The following is a 24,978-nucleotide window of genomic DNA, read 5'->3' on the forward strand; positions in this document are numbered from 1 at the left end:
CAATGTAACAGGCAGACCAGAAAATCTGTTACTTCTTATTTAGGTGCTGATACATTAGAGAAACCTTCACATGGAAACTGAAATGTGAAAATGTACTAATTCCACAATTTGGAGCATGTTACAAATAAAAATAAAATCAATCATTCTTATCAAGATGTTTGAAGAGTTCCAGTTTGGTGTGGTGGTGAAAATGTTGACCCAGAAACCAGGAAATTGAAAGATGAAAGATGGCTGGGGACTCTGGCCCACTCACTCTCTCTAAGCCAAAGCCACTCACAGGATTGAGGGGAAAATAAGAGGAATATTAGGCATTTTCTACACCTTCAGTTATTTATAGCAAAGGTAGGATAAAAATATAATAGAAGAAATTTATTTTTTAACATACATGCATGATAAAAAGAATTCATAGTAACTTAAACATAAAAAGCCAGACAAAATTAAGTTTTGACCTTAAGTGTATCCAGGTACACTCATACAATTACAAATAGTCCTCAACTTACAATAGTTCATTTAGTGATCGATCAAAGTTACAAAGCATTGAAAAAAGTGACTTATGATCATTTTTCATAATTAGCATCTTTGTACAATCCCCATGATCATGTGATCAAAATTCAGGTGCTTAGCAACTGGTTCATACTTATGACCATCGCCGTGTCCCAAGGTCATGTGATCCCCTCTTGCAACCTTTTGACAAGCAAAATCAACAGGGAAGCCAGATTCACTTAACAACCAGGTCGCTAACTTATCAATTGTAGTGATTCAGTTAACAACTGTGGTAAGAAAGGTGGTAAAAGATGGGGGGAAATTCACTTAACAAATGTTTCATTTAACCACAGAAATTTTGGGCTCAATTGTGGTCCTAGGTCGAGGACTACCTGTATTAGGTACTTTCAATGCCTTCAGTGATTTTAGCAAAGCTAGAATAAAAATATAATAACAGAAATTCCTACTTCAACATACATGCATGATGAAAAGTGAATTAATTCATGGCAAGTTCAACACAAAAAGCCATACAAAAGTGAAAGCTTCCAGTTTTGACCTCCAGCGACTACCCGACACACTCATGCAACTACATGCAATTGCAACAGAAGGGGAATAGCTCCTTAGTCCCTCCTTCGCAAGTGGATCGCAATGTCCAGTCAGTGGCGAATTAAGGCTCACAGGTGCCCTAAGCACTGACAAATCTTGGTGCCCCTCCCCTTTTGTACATACTATACAAACTTTTTTTTAACAAATCTTCATTGGGTTTTTTTTTTCTTTCTCAATTTTGTGGTGCCCCCTTTGGGCCTGGTGCCCTAAGCACCTGCTTAGTCTGCTTAATGGTTAATCCACCAATGTACCCAGTCTAGCTAGCCTACATTGAGCCCTAACCCCCAACCCGGCCCGACGCTGCTTAGCTTCCGATTCCGAAGAAGACCGCAGCGAAAGCACCCGCCCGTATAAAGCACCAGCCCAGTCCTCCGCATCATTCCCTAAGAGAGGAACAGAAGGACTCGAACCTGTCGAACCCACACACTACACGTGGAAGAACCTTCCGCTCCCCACCGCCTTTCCGGAAAAAAACCCAGATCACGTGATGTGCAGGGACATTAAAAAAAAATCATTATAATTCGGGAAGGGGAGGGCGCGTGCGTGCGTGCTCGCTTACGAAGCGAGTGACGGAAATGACGTTGGCCTAAACAAAAAAAAAAAAAAAAAAACCCCAAACCACCAACTCGGTCGAAAACTCCGAGGCGCTGTTTAAAAAGAGAGAAGGCAGAGAGGCCCGCGGGCCGGAAGTGAGGATTGGGGGAGGGGCGTCGCGAGCAACTTTTTTCGTCAGCTGTGCGAGGAGCGAGTCTGGGGAAGGAGAGAGAGAGGCAGGCGCGAGAGGAGAGAGCGGAGGGGCGCTCCACGCCGCCCGAGCGCCTTCGAAGAGGGGAGGGAAAAGAACCGTTGGAGAGAGGCCGTCATGGATTTCCGCGATGTCCTCCAGAAGGCCTCGGAACAGCAGGGATCCAGCGCCATGTCGGTGAGAGAAGGAAAGGAGGGGGAAGGGAGGGGGGGAAAGGGGGAGAACGACGCGGCGGGCTGGGGTTGACGTGGATGCCCAAACTTGGTGGTCGTAAGTATACTTAAAACTAGATCCCAACAGTATGCAAATTTATAATATGACTTGATTATGGTTTATCATATCTATTTATATCATATCTATTTATTTATATCATATCTATTTATTATTACATACATATATACATGTGTGTCTATGTATGTGTGTGCATACACACACACATGTATACACACACACACATATACACATATACACATACATACACACAATGTTTTTGTAGATTTTCACGGGTGTAGGTATGCTAGTTTTGTTGTATTCGGGTATTTTCCCGTGTAAGAATACACACACACACACTCATATATATATATAATATACACATACAGTGTATTTTTATTTATTGTACTTTAAAGAAGAAACCATGATAAAACTGTTGCGCTAATTCTTCCTTTCCGGACGCTTCGCCCGAGTAAGCCAGCCCTGGATCCGGAGTATTTGAGAAGAAGGATTCGCCTTCTCTCTGTCTCTGTCTCTGTCTCTCTCTCTCTCTCACACACACACACACACAGAGGAAGAATCCGCCCAGGCTTTGTAGAAGGATTGCAAACCCAGACCTCTGTCGCCTCCTGCCCCTTTCAGCTTGGCAGCCTGAATACCGGAGTTAGAATCAGCAAGGGCTGTTTTCAACCCCCGGAAAGGTGGTTGGTTCAAGGGTGTCAGTGAAGTGAAAACTAACTTCCTCATGGTTATGTACATATGGTACTTTTTTTAGGATTTCCGAAGTCTTTCTCTTCCTTTCCCCACCATTTTACAAAAAAAAAAAAGTCATGGAAAAGGATTGCTTTCTCAATTAAAGAAACATTGCGTTATGGGGAGGGGGAATTGGCTTCAGAAATACATATGGAAGGAGGGAGAGAAAGGGTAGCAAAAGGCCTTAGTCTGACAAGAGAACTGTTAGTTGCATTCATTTTTCTGTAATTTGTTTAAGCTGAGAGTATTCGATGCAAGCTTTTTTGGTACTTGAGTTAAATATATGATAGCCAGTTGTACTAAACAGAGTACGTACATGAGTAGTAATCGAGCAGAGACTTCTACATTCTTCCAAACTTTACTTGCCTTTGTATCCATGTACACGTGTACTGTATTTCACATAGCTGAATTACAGCCCTAACATTCCAGAAATTCTAGCATATATTAATCAAGTTGTGCTTTTTATTATTTGGCTTACGGATATATGGTTATGCTATAGAATTTGATAGCATTCAGGGCACAAACAGGCAGTAGAATATTTCTTTCCTTTAAAAAACAGAATAAAATGGATATAACTGAATAACCTTCTACGAAACCAAGGAAACAATGAATGTCATTCATCTTCAGCTAGAAATCTTTAGTGGTTTTGTTGAGGTGTTCTGAGAAAGGCTGTTCCCCGAGTGCAGTTGAGATTGCGTATTTTGTGACTAACATTTCTGTCCTTTTAACTTCTGGTTAATCAGATGTATGTGCATGTAGTGCTTGACTTACCACCACAATTAAGCCCCAAATTTCTATTGCTAAGTGAGACATTTGTTAAATGAGCTTTGGCCTATTTTATGACCTTTTTTGCCATTGTTTAGTGAATCACTACAGTTGTTAATAGCAATAGCACTTAGACTTATGTACGGCTTCACAATGGTTTCAGCCTTCTTTAAGCAGCTTAAAAAATCAGCATATTGCCCCCAACAATCTGGGTCCTCATTCTACTGACTTGGGAAGGATGGAAGGCTGAGTCAACCCTGAGCAGGTGAGATTCGAACTGCTGGCAGCAGAATTAGCTTGCAATACTGCATTCTAACTACTGAGCCACTACGGCTCAGTAATACAGTTGTTAAATTAATATAGTTTCCCATTGATAGTTCGTATTAGAAGGTTGCAAAAAGTGATCTCATGACTATGGGACACTGCAATCGTCATAAATATGAGTTGGTTGCCAAGTGTCTGAGTTTTGATCACATGACCATGGAGATGTGGCAACCATCGTAAGTGTGAAAAATGGTCAAAAGTCATTTTTTTCAATGCCATTGTAATTTCAAACAGTCACTAAACAAACTCTTATAAATTGAGGACTACCTGTATTGAAGTGTTTTATGGGGAAAACATTGAATAAGATGAATGCACTTCATTCTAAAATAACAAATCCTTTGATTTTACAAAACTCACTTTTTCATTAAGCATTGCTTGTAACTCATCCGTTTCAATATCTTTAATGGAAAGATACTTAAACAATGCTGTTATTGTTCATTTCTTACTTTCTAAGCTTTGCCTTTGCTGATTTACTGTTTTTCTTGCTTGTTTCTCAAGACACTTGGCCAAATTTGAATACTTCCTGCAAAGCAGTATAACTTCCGTTATTACATAAACAGAATAAAAGATGAATTACTAAGATAGCATATGAAATAATAGCTGAATTCACACATTACATGAAGCAATGGTTTGTTTTATCATGGTTTCTTCTTTAAAGTACAATAGGTAAATATACAGTCTGTGTGTTTGTGTGTGTGTGTATCCTGTTAAGCCATAAATCAAGCAAGTTATATTATAAATTTGCATATTGTTGTAATCTAGCTTTAAGTATACTTAAGATCACCAAGAGGCTTGATAATAGGGCATCTTGAAGAATATATTGTACTATCCTCCAAGAGCAGGAGAGGTCCATGTTCAGAGAAGCAGAATTTACTTTAGAAGCCCTGTCCCCAGTCTTGTAAATATCTGAGATTCCTATCTTTTCATTATCAGCTCCTTTGGTAGAAGCAAGATTAGAAAAGGAGTTGGGCCTGTGTGGCATAGGGCCAGGATACTTGAGGGACCGACCACCTGTCTCCCATGGCTTCTGCGCAGCTGATAAGTGCCTGCACAGCTAGTATGCTCTCTAGTTTCTTTCTGTTAAATAATATAATCTTCCTGTCATCTAGGGAGACTCTCTTTCCCAATTGCCCACGAGTCTAGTAATAAAATAGAAGATAATTCTTTATTGGCCAAGTGTGATTGGACACACAAGGAATTTTTTCTTTGGTGCATATGCTCTCACTGTACATAAAGAAAAATAGAATACATTCATCAAGAATCATAAGATACAACAGTGATATTCATAGGTTACTAATAAGCAATCAAATTATACTAGGGAACAAAAAAACAATATAAAATTTAAAGATACAAGCAACATGGTTATAGTCATAAGTGGGAAGAGATAGGTACTAGGAAGAAAGAGAAGAATAATAGTAATGCAGTCTTAGTAGGTAATATGACAGTGTTGTGGGAATTAGTTGTTTAGCAGAGTGATGGCATTCGGGGGGAAAATTGTCCTTGTGTCTAGTTCTGATGTGCAGTGCCCTATAGCGTCATTTTGAGGGTAGAAGTTGAAACAATTTATGTCCAGGATAAGTAAGGATACATAAGGATATGTAATCCTTTGGATACAGCAATTGGTCAAAATAATGAAGCCAGCATTATCTGCTAATGTTATAAATTGTTTCAATGCAAGAGAATGTGCTTTGCACACAGGTTGTAAAGTTAAAAGTTGTGCTGGACGCCAAAAAAGATTCTTACGATCTGGTTTTGAAGATCCATGGTCTGTTCCCCCCCTTCCCCTCCGGTCCCTTCCCCTATGTTCATATAATCACATTTGTGCAACTGGTATTTGCAGCATTTGTGGTGTCCCACAGTGACGTGACCACAATTTATGACATTTTTTTTTTTTGCTGATACTGGTGTTTGCTTCCAGTTTTCTGCAAAAAAAAGTCCATTGTGAAGAATGTGTTCACTTAACCACCATGGTGTTTGCTTTACAACTAGGACAAAAGTCATTAAATCAGGAGCAATTATGTGATGATCCACTTAATGACCAGCATAACATATGACTGTAATCCCTGGCTCAATTACAGTTGAAAATTAAGGACTATCTGTAAATATGCTTGTCCATTCCTATATTTAAAATATGTATTGTATTTCGCTGCAATGCTTTTTTTCATTTGAACGCTAATTATTTGGGATTAAGGAAGTAAAATTAAGTTATAGAAAGAACCTAAATAGATTCTTACCATTTTTGAAGATTTTCTGTTGCAGATTTTGAAGAATGGGACATAATCCTGGCGATAAGCCAACAAATAGAAGAGGAAGGAAATAAGTTTGTTGCTTTCCTCTCCTACTTAGATTAGAAATCTATTCATTTAGAATAGATGAAGTGGTAGTCTAAATACCGGTATTTTCCACGTCGAGAGCATATTACAGGGCTTTGGATCCTGATTTTTTTCTTCTCATATGATTTCTGACACTGTTAATTTTATAGTTCTAGCAATTGGGGAGTAGAAGGATTGTGTTCCTACAGAAGTGTCCTGATAATACAAGGGATTGTATTGTCTTTTCCCTGGTTGAGGCACACTATTTTTTTAAGTCTGGGATACTGTCCTGGAGCAAATTATTGCAACGTAAAGGAACTTCAAATACCAGACTGACTTGAGCTTTGTGAATTTTCTGCTTTTTAAAATGTGATCTAGCATTCTAAATTTTTTGTTGAAGCTATTGTGGAGAACAAATGAGATAGTTTAGGCTCAATCCAATGCATGCAGGGATTCTGTAAAACAGCAGCAGACAACCTAGTGGTCTTTCAAATAATTTGAAGTATGAAGTTTTTATGTCTGCCATTGATCACACAGTTCAAAACATGTGAAGGTGATAAAGTTATTTTCCTCTGCCAGACAGGTATGCCAAGAATTCCACTTGTTTAATTTTCTTATAGTATATCAAGGTGAAATCGTTTTGCTGGGCTATTAACAGCAATTGGAAGCCTTTCTTGTTGTATTTTGTACAAAAGTCCTTTTGTATTGGTCTTCCTTGACTATATAGTCCTGGTGCTTGTTCCATTACATATTTTGAGAAAGAAGGAAATCAGAGCTTTGCTGGCTCTCAGTAGACTGGATTATGCCTAAGGTGTATTTGCTATGAGTAAAATATATTAGGAAGAAAAATCTATTATAAGAACTGAACCCCATATTCTACTTGTAATTCTACAGCAACGTTACTGAATGTTGCTATATAGAAAACATAACTTTCTCAGTTTGATCAGTTGTTTTCATGTTGTGTTTTTGTTGACAATAAAATTACCAATTTTCTCTGAAATTCAGTGAATGGCCTTAAGTAAGTAATTAACATAGTAAATATTGTGTATTATAAAAATAAGCAATTGTACATTTCAGATTTTTATGACTCCTATCATATTTAGCTGTTGGCCAATTTGGGCCAAGGGTTGATAAAACATGTGTAAATTAGAATATTTATGTACTACTTTTCAGCAAAAGCCCCAAACATCTGAACAGCATTGGATTGCCTACCTTTACTATCTTAGCATCATAAATAAATGTACTTAAATATATTCATTTTATTCAAATTTTTAAATAATCTCAGAACTATCTATATACCCAACAAAACCATTAATATATGTGACCATCAATTTATGTGGAATAATTTAGTAGAAAATTCCTATAGATACCATCAAGTAATATCTTTTTCACATTTTGAACAATTCATTTGTAACTCTGTATTAGTAAAATGCCCTTAGAAGGATTGAGAATTTAGCCCCTCCTACAAGTTTAAAATAGAGCACAGTATCTTTCTGTCTTGGAATTTCAGCATATGTTTAAATAAAATAATATGGGTTGATGGGAAAAATAAATACAATAAAAATGTGATTAAATCTTATTCCAAAATTACTAATAAATAAGGCTCCATGTCAAATACAATGTGAAGCTTTCATTAAAATGTGAGCTTTAATGTTGATTTTGGATGTTGTACTCTTCTTACAGGATTGCAATGCTGGTGGATATTTTCTTTCCAAATACCAGACAGCATTGGGCAGGTTCTTTTTTTTTTAATTTTTAAAAATAGTTTTTATTAAACATTATTACCTTTAAAAACAGAAAGAAAAATACAACATAAGAAAAGACAAAACATACATAACAATATAAAGTAAATATACAGCCTTTTGTATCGGCATTCATTAATTATACATTTTTTTAAGCGTAAAACATACAGATACAAATACAATTTTAAACATACAACCCCCCCCCCCCCCCGTGGTGACAGTCATTCACAGCCCAACTTTTTTCTTTCCTTCCTCATTGTTAGGTCTCTAAGCCACATCTTCTCATTACAAAATTCAGGGATCTATTACAATACCCATGTTCACTTTTAACTTTCCCCAATTTTAAGTCCCTGCTGTTCTCCTTGTCGCCCACATATACCATAAGTTCCAGCTAAGATAATGTTCCGTTTCTCCTTTGTCCCTCAGCCATCCCGTCATTCTGTCCATTTCTGCACATTCATAGATCTTTTTAATTATAGTATCTTCCGACGGTATGGTAGTGGATTTCCAAAATTGTGCATAAGTTATTCTTGCGGCTACAATTATATGTAGGCTCAAATGCCATATTGAACTGCTTATGTTTTCTGGTTTAATGCTTAGTAGAAGGTTCTCGGGTCTCCATTCCATGTTTACCCCGGTAACCTCTTTTAGCCATTTTTTAATCCTTTTCCAATATTTCGTGGCCTCAGTACAGGACCACCAAATATGGTAGAATGTGCCATCCTTTCTTCCACATTTCCAACACAATGGAGATAACCCAGGGAACATCTTGGCTAACCTCGTTGGGGGGAAGTGCCACCTATAAACCATCTTGTATATGTTTTCTTTGAATGCTGTAGATATTGTAAGTTTAATGGTCTTACTCCATAGATCCCACCATTTGCCCATTTCAATTTCATATCCAAAGTTTCTCTCCCATGCTATTAGAAGGCTTTTGTCCATCTCTTCATTAGCATCTTGGCAGGTCAAAAATTGGTAAATCTTCGATAACATTTTCTTGTCTCCACCAAACAAAATCTTATCTAGCCCCTGAGGGTTTGGGTAGATCCCAAAACGTACCTTATCACTTTTAAACCTGTTTCTAACCTGTAAATATTCCCACCATTCCAGATTCCTGCCCTGCTGCTCTAATTCCATCTTCGTTTTCATGTTGCCATCTTCTGTCATGATGTCTTTATATGTTATGTTTCTTGTCCAATTAAATACACTGGGATGCGTTAAGGCCTCTATGGTGCCAACCAGCATGGAACCCTAAGATAGTATTTTTTCCTCATCTTTTCCCAGACCCCCATCAAAATCTTCTGAATATAATGTCCCATGAAGTACCTATGGGGGGTGTCTCTTTCTTGCCAGAGGGAGGCATGCCATCCCTGAGGGAGGTCATGTCCCTCTATAGCCAATAGGCGCCTTCTACTCAACATCACCCAATCTTTCACCCATGTCATAATTGCTGCATTATAATATGCTTCCCAGTTGGGTACTCCGAAGCCTCCCAGTTCTCTACGTTTTTGCAATATTTGGGCTTTAATTCGTGCTTTCTTGCCTTGCCATATAAATCGAGTCACTATTGTCTCCAAAGATTTTTTAAAAAATTTGTCCAATTTAGTTGGTGCCGTTTGAAACAGAAACAAAAATTTTGGTAATACATATGTCTTGACTGTCGCAATCCTGCCCATCAGAGACAGTTGTTTGCCACTCCAATTAGTCATATCTTTAGATACCTGCTGTAGCAATTTCATATAGTTATCTACCTTGATAGAGGAACATCTCTCCATGAGCCAAATTCCCAAGTATTGTATTTTGTGGGCCATGTTAATCCCTAACAGGCTTTGTACTTCCCTTTTCTGGTTCAGGGCAGGTTCTTAAGCTGAAGGAAAACTGCTTTCATAGCTTTGGGAATCATCTCATTAATTTTATAATTATGAATAGAGTTTTATTAAATGCATATTTTGTATTGCAGGCCAATTTGAAACCCTTTTAAGAAATAAGAAAAAGACTTTGAAATTGTTCAGCTTTCTAAGAAAGATGTGTTAGATGACATTTGACAATTTATATAAACAAAACCAATTATAGTATTGCATCATGTGTCATTAAAATTGTTGGCCCATTAGTTCATTTCCCTTGGGGAAAGCGTCTAACAATTAATTAGCTGTTTTTAAACTGAAACAGTTAGTAGGCTAGTTCTGCTTGACTGATAGATCATAGTAATAGTTCAGCTATTACTGCAGATTTAATATACATGGGTATATTAAGTATATTTAAAATTATTTCTTGTTATCGTATAGTAATTATACACAGCTTAATAAGTGAATTAGAAATCCTGAAATAAGGGCATATTATATTCATGCACAAATTCATTGTAGCTTAATAGGCTCTGATTATTTTGAATATGAATTTTGCTCAGCTGGGATTGAGAGCTTTCTTCATTGTATTGTTGAATGACTGAAACCAGGTGCTATTTTCACTCTTAGTATAGGGAGGATGAGATTTTAAAATATTTCTGCAATGCTTATGCAAAAGGGAATTCATGCTAATTTTACATTGTTCAATTATTTCTCAACTTATATTTAGGGCATGTAGTATGTCATTCAGTCTAAACCATTTCTAAAGGCATTTTGAATTTTTGCTCATTTTATTGGTACTTTGTAATAAGAGCAATATAATTTGCACTTTGCTGCAACATTTAGCTATATAGGTGGCATCCAGTGCTATTGGAAAAACAAGAATCAGTGTTTCCACTTGTAGAAACCTATCAAGAAAATCTAATCAATATATTTTTCACCAAAGGTGGATTTCTGGATATCCCTTTATGAAGCTACAAATTAGATAATGCAATGCTGGTACTTTATGCTGGTACTTTATTGCTTAGTTTCTGCAAACGACTGTTATGCAGATTTATATGAGCCTGATTCCGCTTAGATTTTTCAGATGTTTTATAAACCTCACTTTCTACCAGTTTTCAGGTCTTGATTTGTGCACAAACTTAAACTACCCATAGCTTTCTGAGTTCTTTCAAAATATAAAATTGACAAAAAATGAGTTATTTTTTAATCCATTTCTTTGTATATAAGCAAAAGGTGATAAGGTTACATAGTCTGTGGGTTATGACTGCTCATAGTGCCAAACTAATCTGAACCTAATCGACCCAATATTAGGAAGTGAATTGATCGATCAATATATCTAAGATTTTATTCTAAAATAATAGATGTTCAGTCAAGTGTAGGGCTAAGTACATCTGGAAAAATTATTGTTAAAATGATTCTTTCAATGTTTTATATAATCTTCAATTGTTCTACTTTAATGTTAGTAAAACATTATTTAGCACCACAGTATTTTGTGGGTGAGATGTATTTTGTAAGTGAGAAGGGGAGGAGTAATTAAAATGTCATGTTTTGAACTAGAGCATAGAAAAGCTCTAGTTCAAAATATGAGGTTACATTTTTATAACCTTTCACTAGCAGAAATTGTACTTGTCCAAATATTTTTCTTATTTGATTTGATATTTTATCCCCAGATATCTAATTTTTTTTATTTAAACGTTTTGAAGAATCTCTTTAAAGAGCTATGAATAATGATTCTTTTCTCAATATGCTTGATCCTTTTAAGGGAACTTTTTCTTGATAAGATCCCAAACATTATAGAAAGGAACTCAGTCACTTTTATTAATTACAGTCCAATAGAAATAATGTCCCTATTTATTTACCATTTTATGTTACATGTCATTTTGGTTTACTTTCATACTTTGTCTTTGAAAATCTCTTAGATTCTATATAAAGAAGATGAGATGCAGATCTGAATTTAAATTTTCAAATTGCATTTTTTTAGTTAATAAAGAAACTCTTACTCTAATGTATGAGGAAATTTTTATATACTGATAATCCTCTTGAACATAGCTGAAAATAGTTACGTAATGAGTTCATATTTGTTTCATATTTGTGAAACTTTTGTTTCATTGCAGAAGAGATACAGTTTGGCGGTTGGCCCTCCCAAAAAGGATCCAAAAGTCAAAGGTGTTCATTCAGCAGCTGTGCAAGCCTTTCTCAAAAGGCAAGAAGAGGAACAGAGGAAAAAAGGTATCATTAAGCATTTTTCTTTCTATAAAGACTATGATTAGTTATTCTTGAAAAAAAAACTTTTTTTCTGGTTTCCATTTGAAAATCATTGTCATGCTTTTCTTATTTTTATATATTCAGTGTCATCTTGACAGAGACAAAAGCAGAAACAAAACTGACTTTTTAAAAATTGTTTTGAAGGAAAGGGCAGAAAATCCTTCCTCTGAACATTTGGTGTCTATAAGGAATTCTTATTTTAGCTTTGCAGTCAGTTGCTAGCATATAAAGGGTAATGAAAACAGGTTGGTCTCTCAGGAATGGTTGCTCTGATGAAACCCCAAATGTAGCCTGGGAAGGTGACCACAAAGAAAAAAGGAATCTGGGGGTACCAATTGCTGAGAATTGTGAAAATGATGATGATTATGCTAAAACATATGCACAATTTGCTGAATACAGGGAATGAAGGTAGGTTGGTCTTTTGGGTGAAACTAGGGTATTATTTATGGGCTTAAGATCAAGTAAAGTTATAAACATATATTGTTGAAGGTGGGTCCTTTGCCTAGTGAGAGTGTCCTTCTGTGCAGCATAAAGTCTTTTGCAATCTCCACCCAGGTGTGTGTTTTCATTGGGCATTGCACACCAGGCAGGATCAGTTTTTTTGAATAACAATTTTAGTTTAATATCAATATGCAAGTAATTAGAAGTAAGTTAGTTTTAATATATTATACAGTTAAAAGCAAAAGCAAGTACAGTTTTAAAAAAAGATTAATAATGTACTGATTTTCTTTTTCCATCTTACAAAGTCCTTGACTTACAATCACAATTAGGATTGGAATCTTGGTTGTTCAGCAAAGCAAGATAACCTGTCACCACTTCACTCACAACCACAATCTCCTAGTTATGGTCATTAAGCAGATGGAGTCCTATCTAAGGAGCTGTCTGGCCCCCCAAAACCAAAGCTCATGGTTATTCTTACAAATGTATTTGTTATTGTTCCACACGTCGTGACAGAACCTTGCAAAATGAAAGCACTCTTCTAACTACACAAACCCATACTCAGAGAACTATTAGGGAGGGGCTGTCTTCACCCTCCTTCTCTCTCATACCAACTCTATGAACTAAAGTGTTTCTTGTTCTTGGAACACACTTCCTCTCTCCTGGGAATCCTGACCAGTGCAATCCACCACAGTGGGGGCCCTGGGAGACCACATGTGAGTTAAAGGGGGTTGTACCTCAGTGCGATGCAAAGCTTAAGTTTGCCTGCCATGCAGCACTGAAATAGAGACCCAGGACCTTCAGCAGGCTCAGACCCACCTGCCATCACCCCCAGAGCCCTTTGTGAGGTAAGTAACCCAAAGCATTGGAGAGTGTACAAGGTGGCTTTGGGAGAGAAGGCCTGGTGCTGCTTTGAATAGGCCACATACACCTCTCAGCAGCCGGAGAAAACAGCTGAAGGTGGGCAGTATCCTGCAGATCATGGGGAATGCTGGGCTTTGGGGGAATCACACCATTTTCCAAGCTTTGTACACCTTGGAGAAGTATGTCAGTAGAAGCAAAAATGTTAAGCTTGATGTCAAGGCCTGGTGGTGGCTGGCTAAGACTCCTGAAGAGCCAGGCCTCTACTTCAGACTCAGCCTTGGCACTACTGTCAATGACTGTGCAGGTTGGCTTACATCCACAAGGGATGGGAGAGTGGCAACACCACATAAGTGTATAACAGATGCGCTGCTGAGCATCTGAATTTTGATCATATGATTGCAGAACCATTACAATGGCTGTAACTTTGGGCATAAGTCATAAGTCTTTTTGTTCAGCACCATTGCAATTTTGAACAATTGCTGAAGTAATGGTTTTAAGTCAAGAACTGCTTGAGCTTGCTCAGAGCAGCAGGTCCTCCCATATCTTAACTTAGAACTATTCTTTAATGGTCCTCTTAGTTTCAAAGTAGAGTGAGAAGCTCATGCTTAATTGAAACCTATGCTTCTTGGAGATGCCATACAGGTTTTTTTTTTGTACCAGCCCTCTTACTTAAAGATGTTTCAGTTAAAACCTGTGGTGTTATTACCTACTGTGCATATGCTGAATCTGTAGTCTGATATTTTGGATAATACATAGTTAGAATATAAATTTTTAACCTAAACTCTGTAGAATTTATCTATATCTGCAAGATATATATTTGCAGAGTCTTTTTATATACTAAAGCTTTTGTTCTTTATAGATCTTTTGGAAAAAAGAAGAAAACAAGAACTACTGGCTAGGCGCGTGGAAATGAAACATGACCGAAAAGCCAGAGCTATGGCTTCACGGACAAAGGATAATTTTCATGGTTATAATGGCATTCCTATGGAAGACAAGCCTAAAAAGAAGCAGGGTCATGAAAGTAGAAGTTCTGGAAGCACAGAATGTAGGACACAGGATGAAATGAATGAAGTAGATTATAATATGTCAGAGTCTGAGCAGGAATCAGAAGAATATGAAGAGAAACCGTCCAAAGTTCCAGAAAAACCAAAGGTGCTAGCCAAAAGTGCACCTCCAGCAATGAATTTTAATGATCTTTTAAAGCTTGCTGAAAAAAAACAGTATGAGCCAGTTGAAATAAAAGTTGTAAAAAAGACTGAAGAAAGACCAATGACTGCAGAAGAATTAAGAGAGCGAGAGTACTTAGAGAAGAGAAACAGAAAAGGGGTTGTACTAAAAGAAAAGAGATCAGAGAAGGAAATGAAATATACAGCTGCATCAAGTTCTTCCAAAAAGGAAAGTTCTCAGAGGGATTTAGTAAATGCTAAAGCTAGCAGGCATTCAGCAGACAAACCCGCCTTTTCTAAAGGAAGCAATCCCTCGCAAAATAATAACGATAAGAAAACCAAAGGACCAGTTTTGAGTGAAAAATCTTCCAAATTTGTATCTAGTTCCAAAACAAGCCACGCTGAAAAAGTAAAATCTGCACCTAAAGGGCCTTTAAAAAACCCTCCTCACAATAATCACATTAAAGCTGGACCCAGTGGAGGAGGGAAAACTGGATCTAAATCCCAAACTGTAGTCTTGAAAACACCTGCAAATGGAACTCTCAGACCATCATCTGATAAAGAAACAAGTTTGAAAAAAAATAGCACCCATTTAAAATCAACCAGTATGGTTTCTTCCCAGCAAGAAACTTATAGAAATTCCAGCTCCAAGCAAGCAAGCAACATTTCAATTACAGGAGGACCCCCTGCACGATCAAAGAGCAGCTTGAATTCAGGCCCCGGGCAGCCAAGCCGCAGTTCGATTACTGGGCATGGATCACGTAGCATGGGACCCAGGAGATCAGAAAACAGCTCAGGGCAAGGACAGCAAAGCACAGGACCTAGACTTGCCAGTAATAATTTAAGCAAGGGATCTAGTCGACCAAGCATCACTTCAAGGCCCGTATGTTTAGGCAGTAGCCAAGGCGTAGGACCTGGTCGGCCAAATTCCAATGTAAACCCTGGACTTGGAAGGGATAGCAGCTCAGGACCAGGTCGGCCAAGTACCACTACAGCTGGAACTCTAAAGCCAAAGTGTACTGTTGTATCAGAAACAATCTCATCCAAAACTCTGGTTCCGAAACAGCTGAATGGAATGAGGCCATTTCCTAATCACAGGCCTGGGATTACTCCACAAGGTATTCTTGAGAGTTTGTGCTTCAGAGTGTGTATGTATTTAGGGATGGCTTCAACACAACCATTTAAAATTGCACCCTCAAAAAATATTTTCCCCACCACAAAATAAGATCTTTTCAAACGTGAACACATTTAAGATGCAGGCTATGGAATTCTGGGAGTTGAAGTCCACACATCTTAAAATTGCCAAGTTTGAAAAACACTACTCTAACCTAAGGCTTGACTTGGATATACATTCTGCTGGCTTCAATAAGATTTTAGAATGGGTATTCCTGAACCATATGACAGATTGTGTTGTTGCATGCCAACGGCATCTACCCTGAAGCCTTTCTGGGTGTTGGGGCAATTCTCAGGTTGGGCAGCTGCAGTATAGGCAACAGGGAGTCCTGCAGCAGGCATCAGAAATGATAAGCCCTAAATCTCTTTGGCACACAGAAGAGTGGCCAGTGTGCTTTAGGGTTTTTCAGGGTGCACAGCTGCAGCAGAGAGATAATTTCCCGATGCCCCATCCTCTGTCCTAGGTATGGACCATTGTTTTACCTTCAAGTAGGCAATTTATGAAATATATATATATATATCATGTCTTTCTGACCTAGGTTTTCCAAGACCATATCTTCCACCTATTACCAGTAGCTATAAAAGAAAGTATGAAGATGAAGATGAAGACGATTCTGAAATGGAAGATTTTATTGATGATGAAGGAGAGCCTCAAGAAGAGATCTCGAAACATATCAGAGAGATATTTGGTTATGATCGGGCAAAGTGAGAAAATAAGCTTTAACGTAATTTTACTGTTGTATATTTATACCAATCCATAACATTTACATGAATATTTATAACATAGGTAAAAAGATTTTAAAAGTTTTTAACATAATTTTTTTTAAAACTGATACTGTTACACAATTCTGCCTGCAACAACTGTAACTAGAAAATTGTATTTCTGCCAAAATCATCAGTAGCTCTTCTATATTGTATGGAGTGAATGGCTATTTTCAAAACTACAGTCAGAAAGTTCAGGAAATATTATGTGGCTTGCAGTAATTATAGCAGAAAGGAAAGAGACCGTTGTACTATAAGTACAAGATACTTAATTGCTTGCTTTGGAAAAGGATAGTTAACTATATTGTGGCTTTAAACTGGCTTAGTTTAGTTCTGCAATTATAGCATTAATTGTCGTGTTTCTATTTTATTTAAATATATATATATTGCAATTAATAATTAATATTGATTATAATAATGTCTACGGTTACCTAAAGAAAGCCACATATACAACAGAGCTTCCTTTTCTCTCCCCCCCCCCCTGCCCTTTGATTATGCATGCTCCAAATTTTCCCCCAAGAACTTCAGCCTAAGAAATAATAATATTGTGCAAGGCAAAATAATTCTGCTAGATAAATAGCATTGAATTTAACTTCATTATTTTTAGATACAAAGATGAAAGTGACTATGCCTTACGTTACATGGAAAGTAGTTGGAAAGAACAGCAGAAAGAGGAAGCCAGAAGGTAAAAATTAAAATAAGCTGATTCACGCTTACATATTATTGAAATCCTTCATTGAAAATGAAACCAGTCAAAAATGATTTTAAAGAATAATAACTTAATTGGGTTTTTCCATGTCATCTTATATGAACTTATATAGAGCTTCAATGCAAAAACAGTAATCACACGATATTCAGTATTTTTTCATCAGCTACTACAAGATTAAGAGTGCTGTCTCTTTTTTTGTCTCTTTTATTCAATCAGTATACCTATCTGCTGCTTGCTCACTTATTTCTACTACATTTCACCTTCCTCTGCCCACCTGTCTGATTTCCTCTGTGTGCTTTCTGGCCACCCGCTCCTCCTCCTACTGCAGCCTTTCCACTTCATCAAACTGTTATCTGTCTTCAGCAACAAGAAATAAGCAGTAGTGTGGCAATTCAGGATGGGAGAAGATAATTGCTCCTTTCAAACTCTCTTCCCTTCTTGCTTCAGCTGTTTCCTATTTCTTGTCCCTATTGGTAGATACTATGTTATTTGCTTTCAGAGATTGAGACATGGCAAAAAGCTGCAGGAGGAAAGGACATGCAAGTAGTCTTCGACTTAAGCACAATTGAGGCCCAAATTTATGTTGCTGAGTGAGACATTTGTGGTGAAATTTGCCCCATTTTACAACCTTTCTTGCCACGGTTGTTAAGTGAATCTCCACACTTGTTAAATAAGTGATACAGTTGTTAAGTGAATCAGGTTTCCTGCAACTTTGCTTGTCGGAAGGTTTCAAAATCTGATCACATCATCCCGGGACACCACAACCATCACAAATATGAGTCAGTTGCCAAGTGTCTGACTTTTGGTCACTTTACCCTAGTGATGCTGCAACAGTCATTAAGTGTTTAAAATGATCTTCAAGTCACTTTTTTTAGCGTTGACGTAACTTTGAATGAAGTTGTGAGTCGAGGACTACCTGTAGAGTAAAATCAGTGTCTCTACCTATTTTGAGCAGTATATTTTTAGAGCAAAATATTTTCATCCCTCAGTAACCTGATCAGAATATCCATAATATTAATAAAACACAGACTATCCACCGTGAAATACTGATACTTCAGAATCATCATATTATCAAGTGGAGATTACTTTCACAAATGAGTGAACTAGAATTCCAATCTTTCTCAATCACATTAGTTACAAGTCTTTGGTTTTCTGCTGAGGAAAGCAGATGTCTGCAAGCAGTTATTGTCGGTGAAGGAAAGTCTCTTGTTCAGAATGTGTGAATATTCTACACATGTAGGATGACAAATTTATAATGAAATTACATCATTCCATGTTTTAATTTTTACCATTTCGGTACAAACCATTTTGTGGTATAATAGTTGCCTACACTTGGTATAAATACACTGGTCGGCAAACGTTTGGCATTTGGAGTATGCATTGTTTTTCAACTACTGGGATGTGGTGACACAGTAACTTTCTTTGGCTTTTTGGAGGGGTTGAGAAGTAAACCACATATTTTGCTCATTATTGTAACACTAAAAAAAGTGACCAATGTTAAATTATTATATTTTGTTCATGAATTTTCATGATGCTATCTGAGTAATCTGGATGTATTAGTAGTAGTAATAGTACTGGTAGTACCATACTACAGGATTCAGTCTTATTTATATTGTTAAAAAAATTATATTATATTTTTATTATATAATATATAATATAAAACATTCTCTATTTCTTAGATTATAACCATCTTTTCCATCTTACTCTTTTTTTGGTTACATAATTATATCATACTCAAACAATTCAATCCCAAGAAAAGTAGTTTCTTTTATAGAATGAAAAAACTTGCTCAGATATGGAGGTAAATAAGAAATCATAATAAAACAGAGTTGCTTGGAATTCATTTTGGTAAAAATGTTTTAGATCTTGTGATTGGTTTTAAATTGTTGTTTTTTCTAAAATTTTTATATGACTAAAACTTTATTTTCCAGCTTGAGACTCGGAGTGCAAGAAGATCTGGAAGAAATGAAACGTGAAGAGGAAGAATTGAAAAACAGAAAGCAAACAAAGAAGTTGAGAACACGTTAACCAATTTGCCACAGTTTTGGTTGACTGTTATTCTACTATTTGTTCCAAAGTTTAGCTTTAGTTGTACTCGCATATGAAAGAATAAGAAATCACGTAGAAAATGAACATACAGAAAATAAGGACTTGGTGCCAGATTTTATGGTGCAACGGTCTGCATGCCTTGGAGAAGGAAAATTTGGAATATGATTTTCTGCTTTTCCTCAACACTCAACACCACTTCCCCTACTGTGGGAATACTGGGATATTTTCCAGGGTAGGATGGGAATTAGTTACTGGGACTGCCCCAAAAGAGGAAATTAGGAGAAAACATTAGTCCGGCTTTTTCCTTGAGCAGAAAGTTTTTATTGGAACCCAATCCCTATCATGAACAGAAATGATTTTTCTGTGCTCACAAAGAGGCAACTCTGGATCCAAAATTATGTTCTTTCGTTTGGCGCTCAAATATTGACCTTTAATAATTGCCAAGTTTCCTTTTCTGAAACACAAATAAATGCACTAATGAAGGATATTAGCTGGAGTAAAAATGAAAATTAATTATACTATGATGTAAAGTAATTCAAGGATGCCAGCAGACTGCTGATTGACTATGCACTGGCTTACAACAAGTGGGCCCTAATAACAATACAGTCTGTTTTCATTCCATAAAAATTAGAAAAATTATGTTTTTTATCTTTCAAAAGAGATTGTGTTCTGAGTCAAGATTCTTAAGTCACCTTTTCTCTTCCTATAAAGCACAGATTTTAAAATTTAGCCAATGATGATGTTGAAAGCAATATTAACATTTTCTGATTCCTGCTTTGCAAGATTATGTTTAAAAAAACTAATATTACAAAGCTTCGACATCACAATCTGATATAAAGATGATGTTCCCTGAAAATAACTGTCATGGAATAAGTACATACATACAGTAAGACAAAGAAGTATTTAGTCATCCACCAATTGTGCAAATTCTGCCACTTAAAAAGATGAGAGAGGCCTGTAATTGACATCATAGGTAGACCTCAACTATGAAAGACAAAATGAGAAAAATGAGAAAACAAATCCAGACAATCACATTGTCTGATTTGGAAAGAATTTTTTTGCAAATTATGGTGGAAAATAAGTATTTGGTCAATATCAAAAGTTCATCTCAATACTTTGTTATATATCCTTTGTTGGCAATGACAGAGGTCAAACATTTGTCATTTGTCATTTCATTTGTCATTTATTTGGTTTGTATGCCGCCCTATTCCTGAGAAACTCAGGGCGGCTAACAATAAAAAGGGGAGGGGATACAAAAATAAAATAAAAAACAACAATTTAAAATTCAACAACAGTCGTAACCTCGAATGGGGCTGGATAGTTCAACAGCCCCAGGCCTGCCGGAACAGCCAGGTCTTAATCTGTAAGTCTTCACAAGGTTGGCACACATTGTTGCTGATATGTTGGCCCATTCCTCCATGTAGATCTCCTCTAGAGCAGTGATGTTTTGGGGCTGTTGCTGGGCAACACGGACTTTCAACTCCCTCCAAAGGTTTTCTATGGGGTTGAGATCTGGAGATTGGCTAGGCCACTCCAGGACCTTGAAATGCTTCTTACGAAGCCACTCCTTCATTGCCCGTGCAGTTTGGGATCATTGTCATGCTGAAAGACCCAGGCATGTTTCATCTTCAATGCCCTTGCTGATAGAAGGAGGTTTGCACTCAAAATCTCACAATGCATGGCCCCATTCATTCTTTCCTGTACACGGATCAGTCGTCCTGGTCCCTTTGCAGAGAAACAGCCCCAAAGCATGATGTTGCCACCCCCATGCTTCACAGTAGGTATAGTGTTCTTTGGATGCAAGTCAGCATTCTCTCTCATTCAAACACGACGAGTTCTGTTTCTACCACACAGTTCTACTTTGGTTTCATCTGACCATATGACATTCTCCCAATCCCCTTCTGGATCATCCAAATGCTCTCTAGCAAACTTCAGACGGGCCCGGACATGTACTGGCTTAAGCAGGGGGACACATCTGGCACTGCAGGATCTGAGTCCCTGGCGGCGCAGTGTGTTACTGATGGTAGCCTTTGTTACGTTGGTCCCAGCTCAGCAGGTCATTCACTAGGTCCCCCCGTCTGGCTCTGAGATGTTTGCTCATCGTTCTTGTGATCATTTTGACCCCACAGGGTGAGATCTAGCATGGAGCTCCAGATCGAGGGAGATTATCAGTGGTCTTGTATGTCTTCCATTTTCTAATGATTGCTCCCACAGTTGATTTCTTCCCACCAAGCTGCTTGCCTATTGCAGATTCAGTCTTCCCAGCCTGGCTCAGGTCTACAATTTTGTTTCTGGTGTCCTTCGATGGATCTTTGGTCTTCACCATAGTGGAGTTTGGAGTGTGACTGTTTGAGGTTGTGGACAGGTGTCTTTTATACTGCTAACAAGTTCAAACAGGTGCCATTAATAAAGGTAATGAGTGGAGGACAGAAGAGCCTCTTAAAGAAGAAGTTACAGATTTGTGAGAGCCATAAATCTTGCTTGTTTGTAGGTGACCAAATTCTTATTTTCCACTATAATTTGCAAACAAATTCCAAATCAGACAATGTGATTGTCTGGATTTGTTTTCTCATTTTGTCTCTCATAGTTGAGGTCTACCTATGATGTCAATTACGGGCCTCTCTCATCTTTTTAAGTGGGAGAACTTGCACAATTGGTGCCTGACTAAATACTTTTTTGCCCCACGGTAGCAACAAGCAGTAAGAAGAAATGAGGCAGCAGTGACATGGCTGTCAATATTAATTTCTTTCTACACCCTTGAAAAGAAGTTCTTCTGACACTCAACCCAGGGCTGAATCTCCCAACTCTTGAATTTAGAACCCGTTCTTCCTCCGTGCAGATTGGGTTGAAGTATCAGTGAAAGCCCAGTCAGCTAATTATTTTCTCTTTTGCAGTGCATAAAATTAATATGGCCTCTATTAGTGGCAATCAGACATTATTTTATATTATAAGAAATATGACCAAATGAATTGTTTGCATATGGGGCTTAAACTTCATTGCCAGTCATCATCATACATCATCTTGGAAAAGACTAATTTGCAGTGGTTTATAACTCAATTCTACATCTTTGATTTAATTTAAATATTTATGTTTCTTAGGTTAACTGCATGCTTTGTAAAAATTGCAAAGGCTACCAGTAGAGTTTATTTCTGCGTTCATTCAGATGCTATCTACATTTTAGTAAATATAAACATCTTTCCAGTTGCTTCATTTAACTGCTTAACAACATTGCTGAAAAGATTTCTAACAGAAACCAACATTTTATGATTTAACAAGTGGTTTTTACTTTTAAAAAACTTTCAAGCTATGCACAATAATAGAGATGTTCATTTCATAGTTGCCAGAGAATCTCAGATCATTCTGTTCTACAAAAATTGTGCTTTGGAGTTTCAGTTTAATATTTGAATATCCAGTTCAATATTTTTTAAATTCATAAAGAATTTATGCAAAATGAAGTTACTGGAAATAAAAAGTCTAAATATTTCTTAAAATACATCATGCAATCCTACCAAGAAATTTCATTTTGTTAAAAGTTAAGTCTATGAGATTACACACAGAATTGGAAATGGAATATCCTGGAAAGAATGTACTAAAGAATAATCACTAGAGATAAAATCTTTTATCAGGAAAGGATGTTAAAATATGACAAAGAGGTCAAACTTCAGAATTACTACAAAGAAAATAATGGATATTTTTGTTTATGAAACTTATTTTTCACTATTTAGTAAGGCATCGTATTTGCTGAAATGAAATAGTTTAGCAATTGCTATAATAGAGTGCAAAACAGAAGTTCTCAATTTTTGGTTACTGTGATCACTAGTGCTATTTTTACAGAAGTGTGTATTATAAGAAAACCTACTTTATTCAGGTGCACTCATGAATCTTTATATTCAAGATAATGACTGTTGAAACATGACCAAGTTACTGTTCATTTTACAACGTGAATGTTGAAGTATTGAAATCCTCAGCGCCTCTGATATCTATGTAGATTATGTCCTCAACAAACCTCTGACTTAGCAAAAAAATTGTAATGACAAACTTGTGTTCAGTTCCAAATTTTTGGGGAACAAATCTCCCCAATACATACTGCATGTTTTGACTGCTTCTTGCAAATTTAATTCAAGACTAATATATTTTTAAATATTTGGATGTTATTTGTCATGTAGAAGATAATGAACTAGAAGATAATTTATATAGATCTCTTCATTTTTATATAATTTATTGCTTTTAGTAAGTATATTGCTTATTAAAATTTACATAAGCAGATAAAGTATGGCAAAGGTATCTGGCATTCCAAAGATAGCATCCAAAATTGTAAGTTCTTTTTATGATAAATTGTCTATTTGCATTATTTCACTTTAGGAAAATATTTTTCATCTTTAAAAACTAAACTGAGAGTCATAGGATTACAGCAGTCTAAAAACCTTACGTAAATTGGCTACTTACTTTGTAAGGGAAGTAGAATACAAGGATTCTCTTACGATGTAAGAATATTTAAACAAAACGGAATAACTGGCATATGTCATTTTTCATGATAATAAATCATTCTCTACTCCTAAAGCAACTCCCCATATGTTCCCACAATCTACTCTGGACACTTTTCCCAACATTCATTCTAGGGCCTATGAACGGCTCGAATGCCGCTCTCGCCCTCCCATTTCAGCTGATAGAAGCAATTGGGAGGAAATTTAAATAACATCAATTCTGTGTGATTGAAGAAAACTCTGGCTTGAATTGCAGATTTTGATCAATGGTTGGAAGATGTGCCTTTTTTTTTTACATATATAACCTTTCTATGAATGTAGGAAGAAAACAGATATAGAATTAATTGTGCTGTCAAAGATGCTTTGTTGCAGCTTGATAATATGAAATAAAGTTGTTTTACATCAAGTCCTTCCAGGCCTTGCTTTGCACAACTAGTTAATGTTTATTAAAATTAAATAAAACTTAAGGGCACTTTGTATTTATGAAGACTTCATTTTATAGTTATCTTCTATGTATTTCAGTTGTTCACTTTTTACAGCAGAAAATTACCAGAAAACTGAAATGTGCATCATAAAAAGCCCTAGTAAATAATTTTGATTTGTTCTCTCTAAAGCAGAATCTTATAAAAATGTATAAAAATTTATTTTTATAAACTCCCATTTTTTATTCTCACATAACTACTTATTTGACTTTTTCATTTATGTAACTTTAATTACCTTTACAACTAAAGTGCATTTCTATAATATGGAGCAGGAGACCAAAACACTGGAAAAAAAATAGTCTTAAAGCGATTGAGTAAATAACTTCTTATAACTATGTTTAGATTTCTATTTATTTCGTTGAGTCAGAGTGATACAATCAAGTATAAAATATAACTGAGGATACTTTTAGAGTTTGTCCATCTTATGTTTTTGTTACATTTATTATATTCAACAGTGTGACAATTCAGGTAAAAACTGTTAAGCATAACTTTTTTCTGGTTCAATTAAACTCTGCTTTTGCACCGAATACAGACTGAAACAAATGATGTATATAATAAAATTGCGGACATTAAATATTGTATTGAGATTTTTGCTGGTTTGCTTTAATTTGTAGCAGATGTTGAGATGCCATTGAGCATCTTTCTAAAAGAGTAATTTACAAGTATTTCTGGAAAAAAAATGGGACAAAGAACTGTAACAGAGTGTAAAATAACTAATAATGGAATAATACATGTTTTTACAATGCGCTAATCATGTTGATAATTGTTAAATTGTCCAAAATCTTCCAAGTGAGCTCTATAA

General features: G+C 36.4%; 1 protein-coding gene across 2 annotated transcripts; it reads left to right on the forward strand.

Annotated features, from left to right (window-relative positions):
* Positions 1-1,702: 1,702 nt before the first annotated feature.
* On the forward strand, positions 1,703-19,700 carry SPTY2D1 (SPT2 chromatin protein domain containing 1). Of its 2 annotated transcripts, XM_032224380.1 has the most exons (6): positions 1,704-2,011; positions 11,899-12,013; positions 14,211-15,635; positions 16,230-16,395; positions 17,060-17,137; positions 19,093-19,700. In XM_032224380.1, exons 1-6 carry the CDS (start codon positions 1,952-1,954, stop codon positions 19,187-19,189), a joined length of 1,941 nt encoding a protein of 646 aa, XP_032080271.1. In that variant the 5' UTR covers positions 1,704-1,951; the 3' UTR covers positions 19,190-19,700. The 2 variants fall into 2 exon arrangements, with proteins under 2 accessions (XP_032080279.1, XP_032080271.1); XM_032224388.1 differs by lacking the exon at positions 19,093-19,700 and having other exon boundaries at positions 1,703-2,011; positions 16,230-16,415.
* Positions 19,701-24,978: the final 5,278 nt, after the last annotated feature.

The sequence above is a fragment of the Thamnophis elegans genome, chromosome 1 (assembly GCF_009769535.1).
Source record: "Thamnophis elegans isolate rThaEle1 chromosome 1, rThaEle1.pri, whole genome shotgun sequence".
NCBI lineage: Eukaryota > Metazoa > Chordata > Lepidosauria > Squamata > Colubridae > Thamnophis > Thamnophis elegans.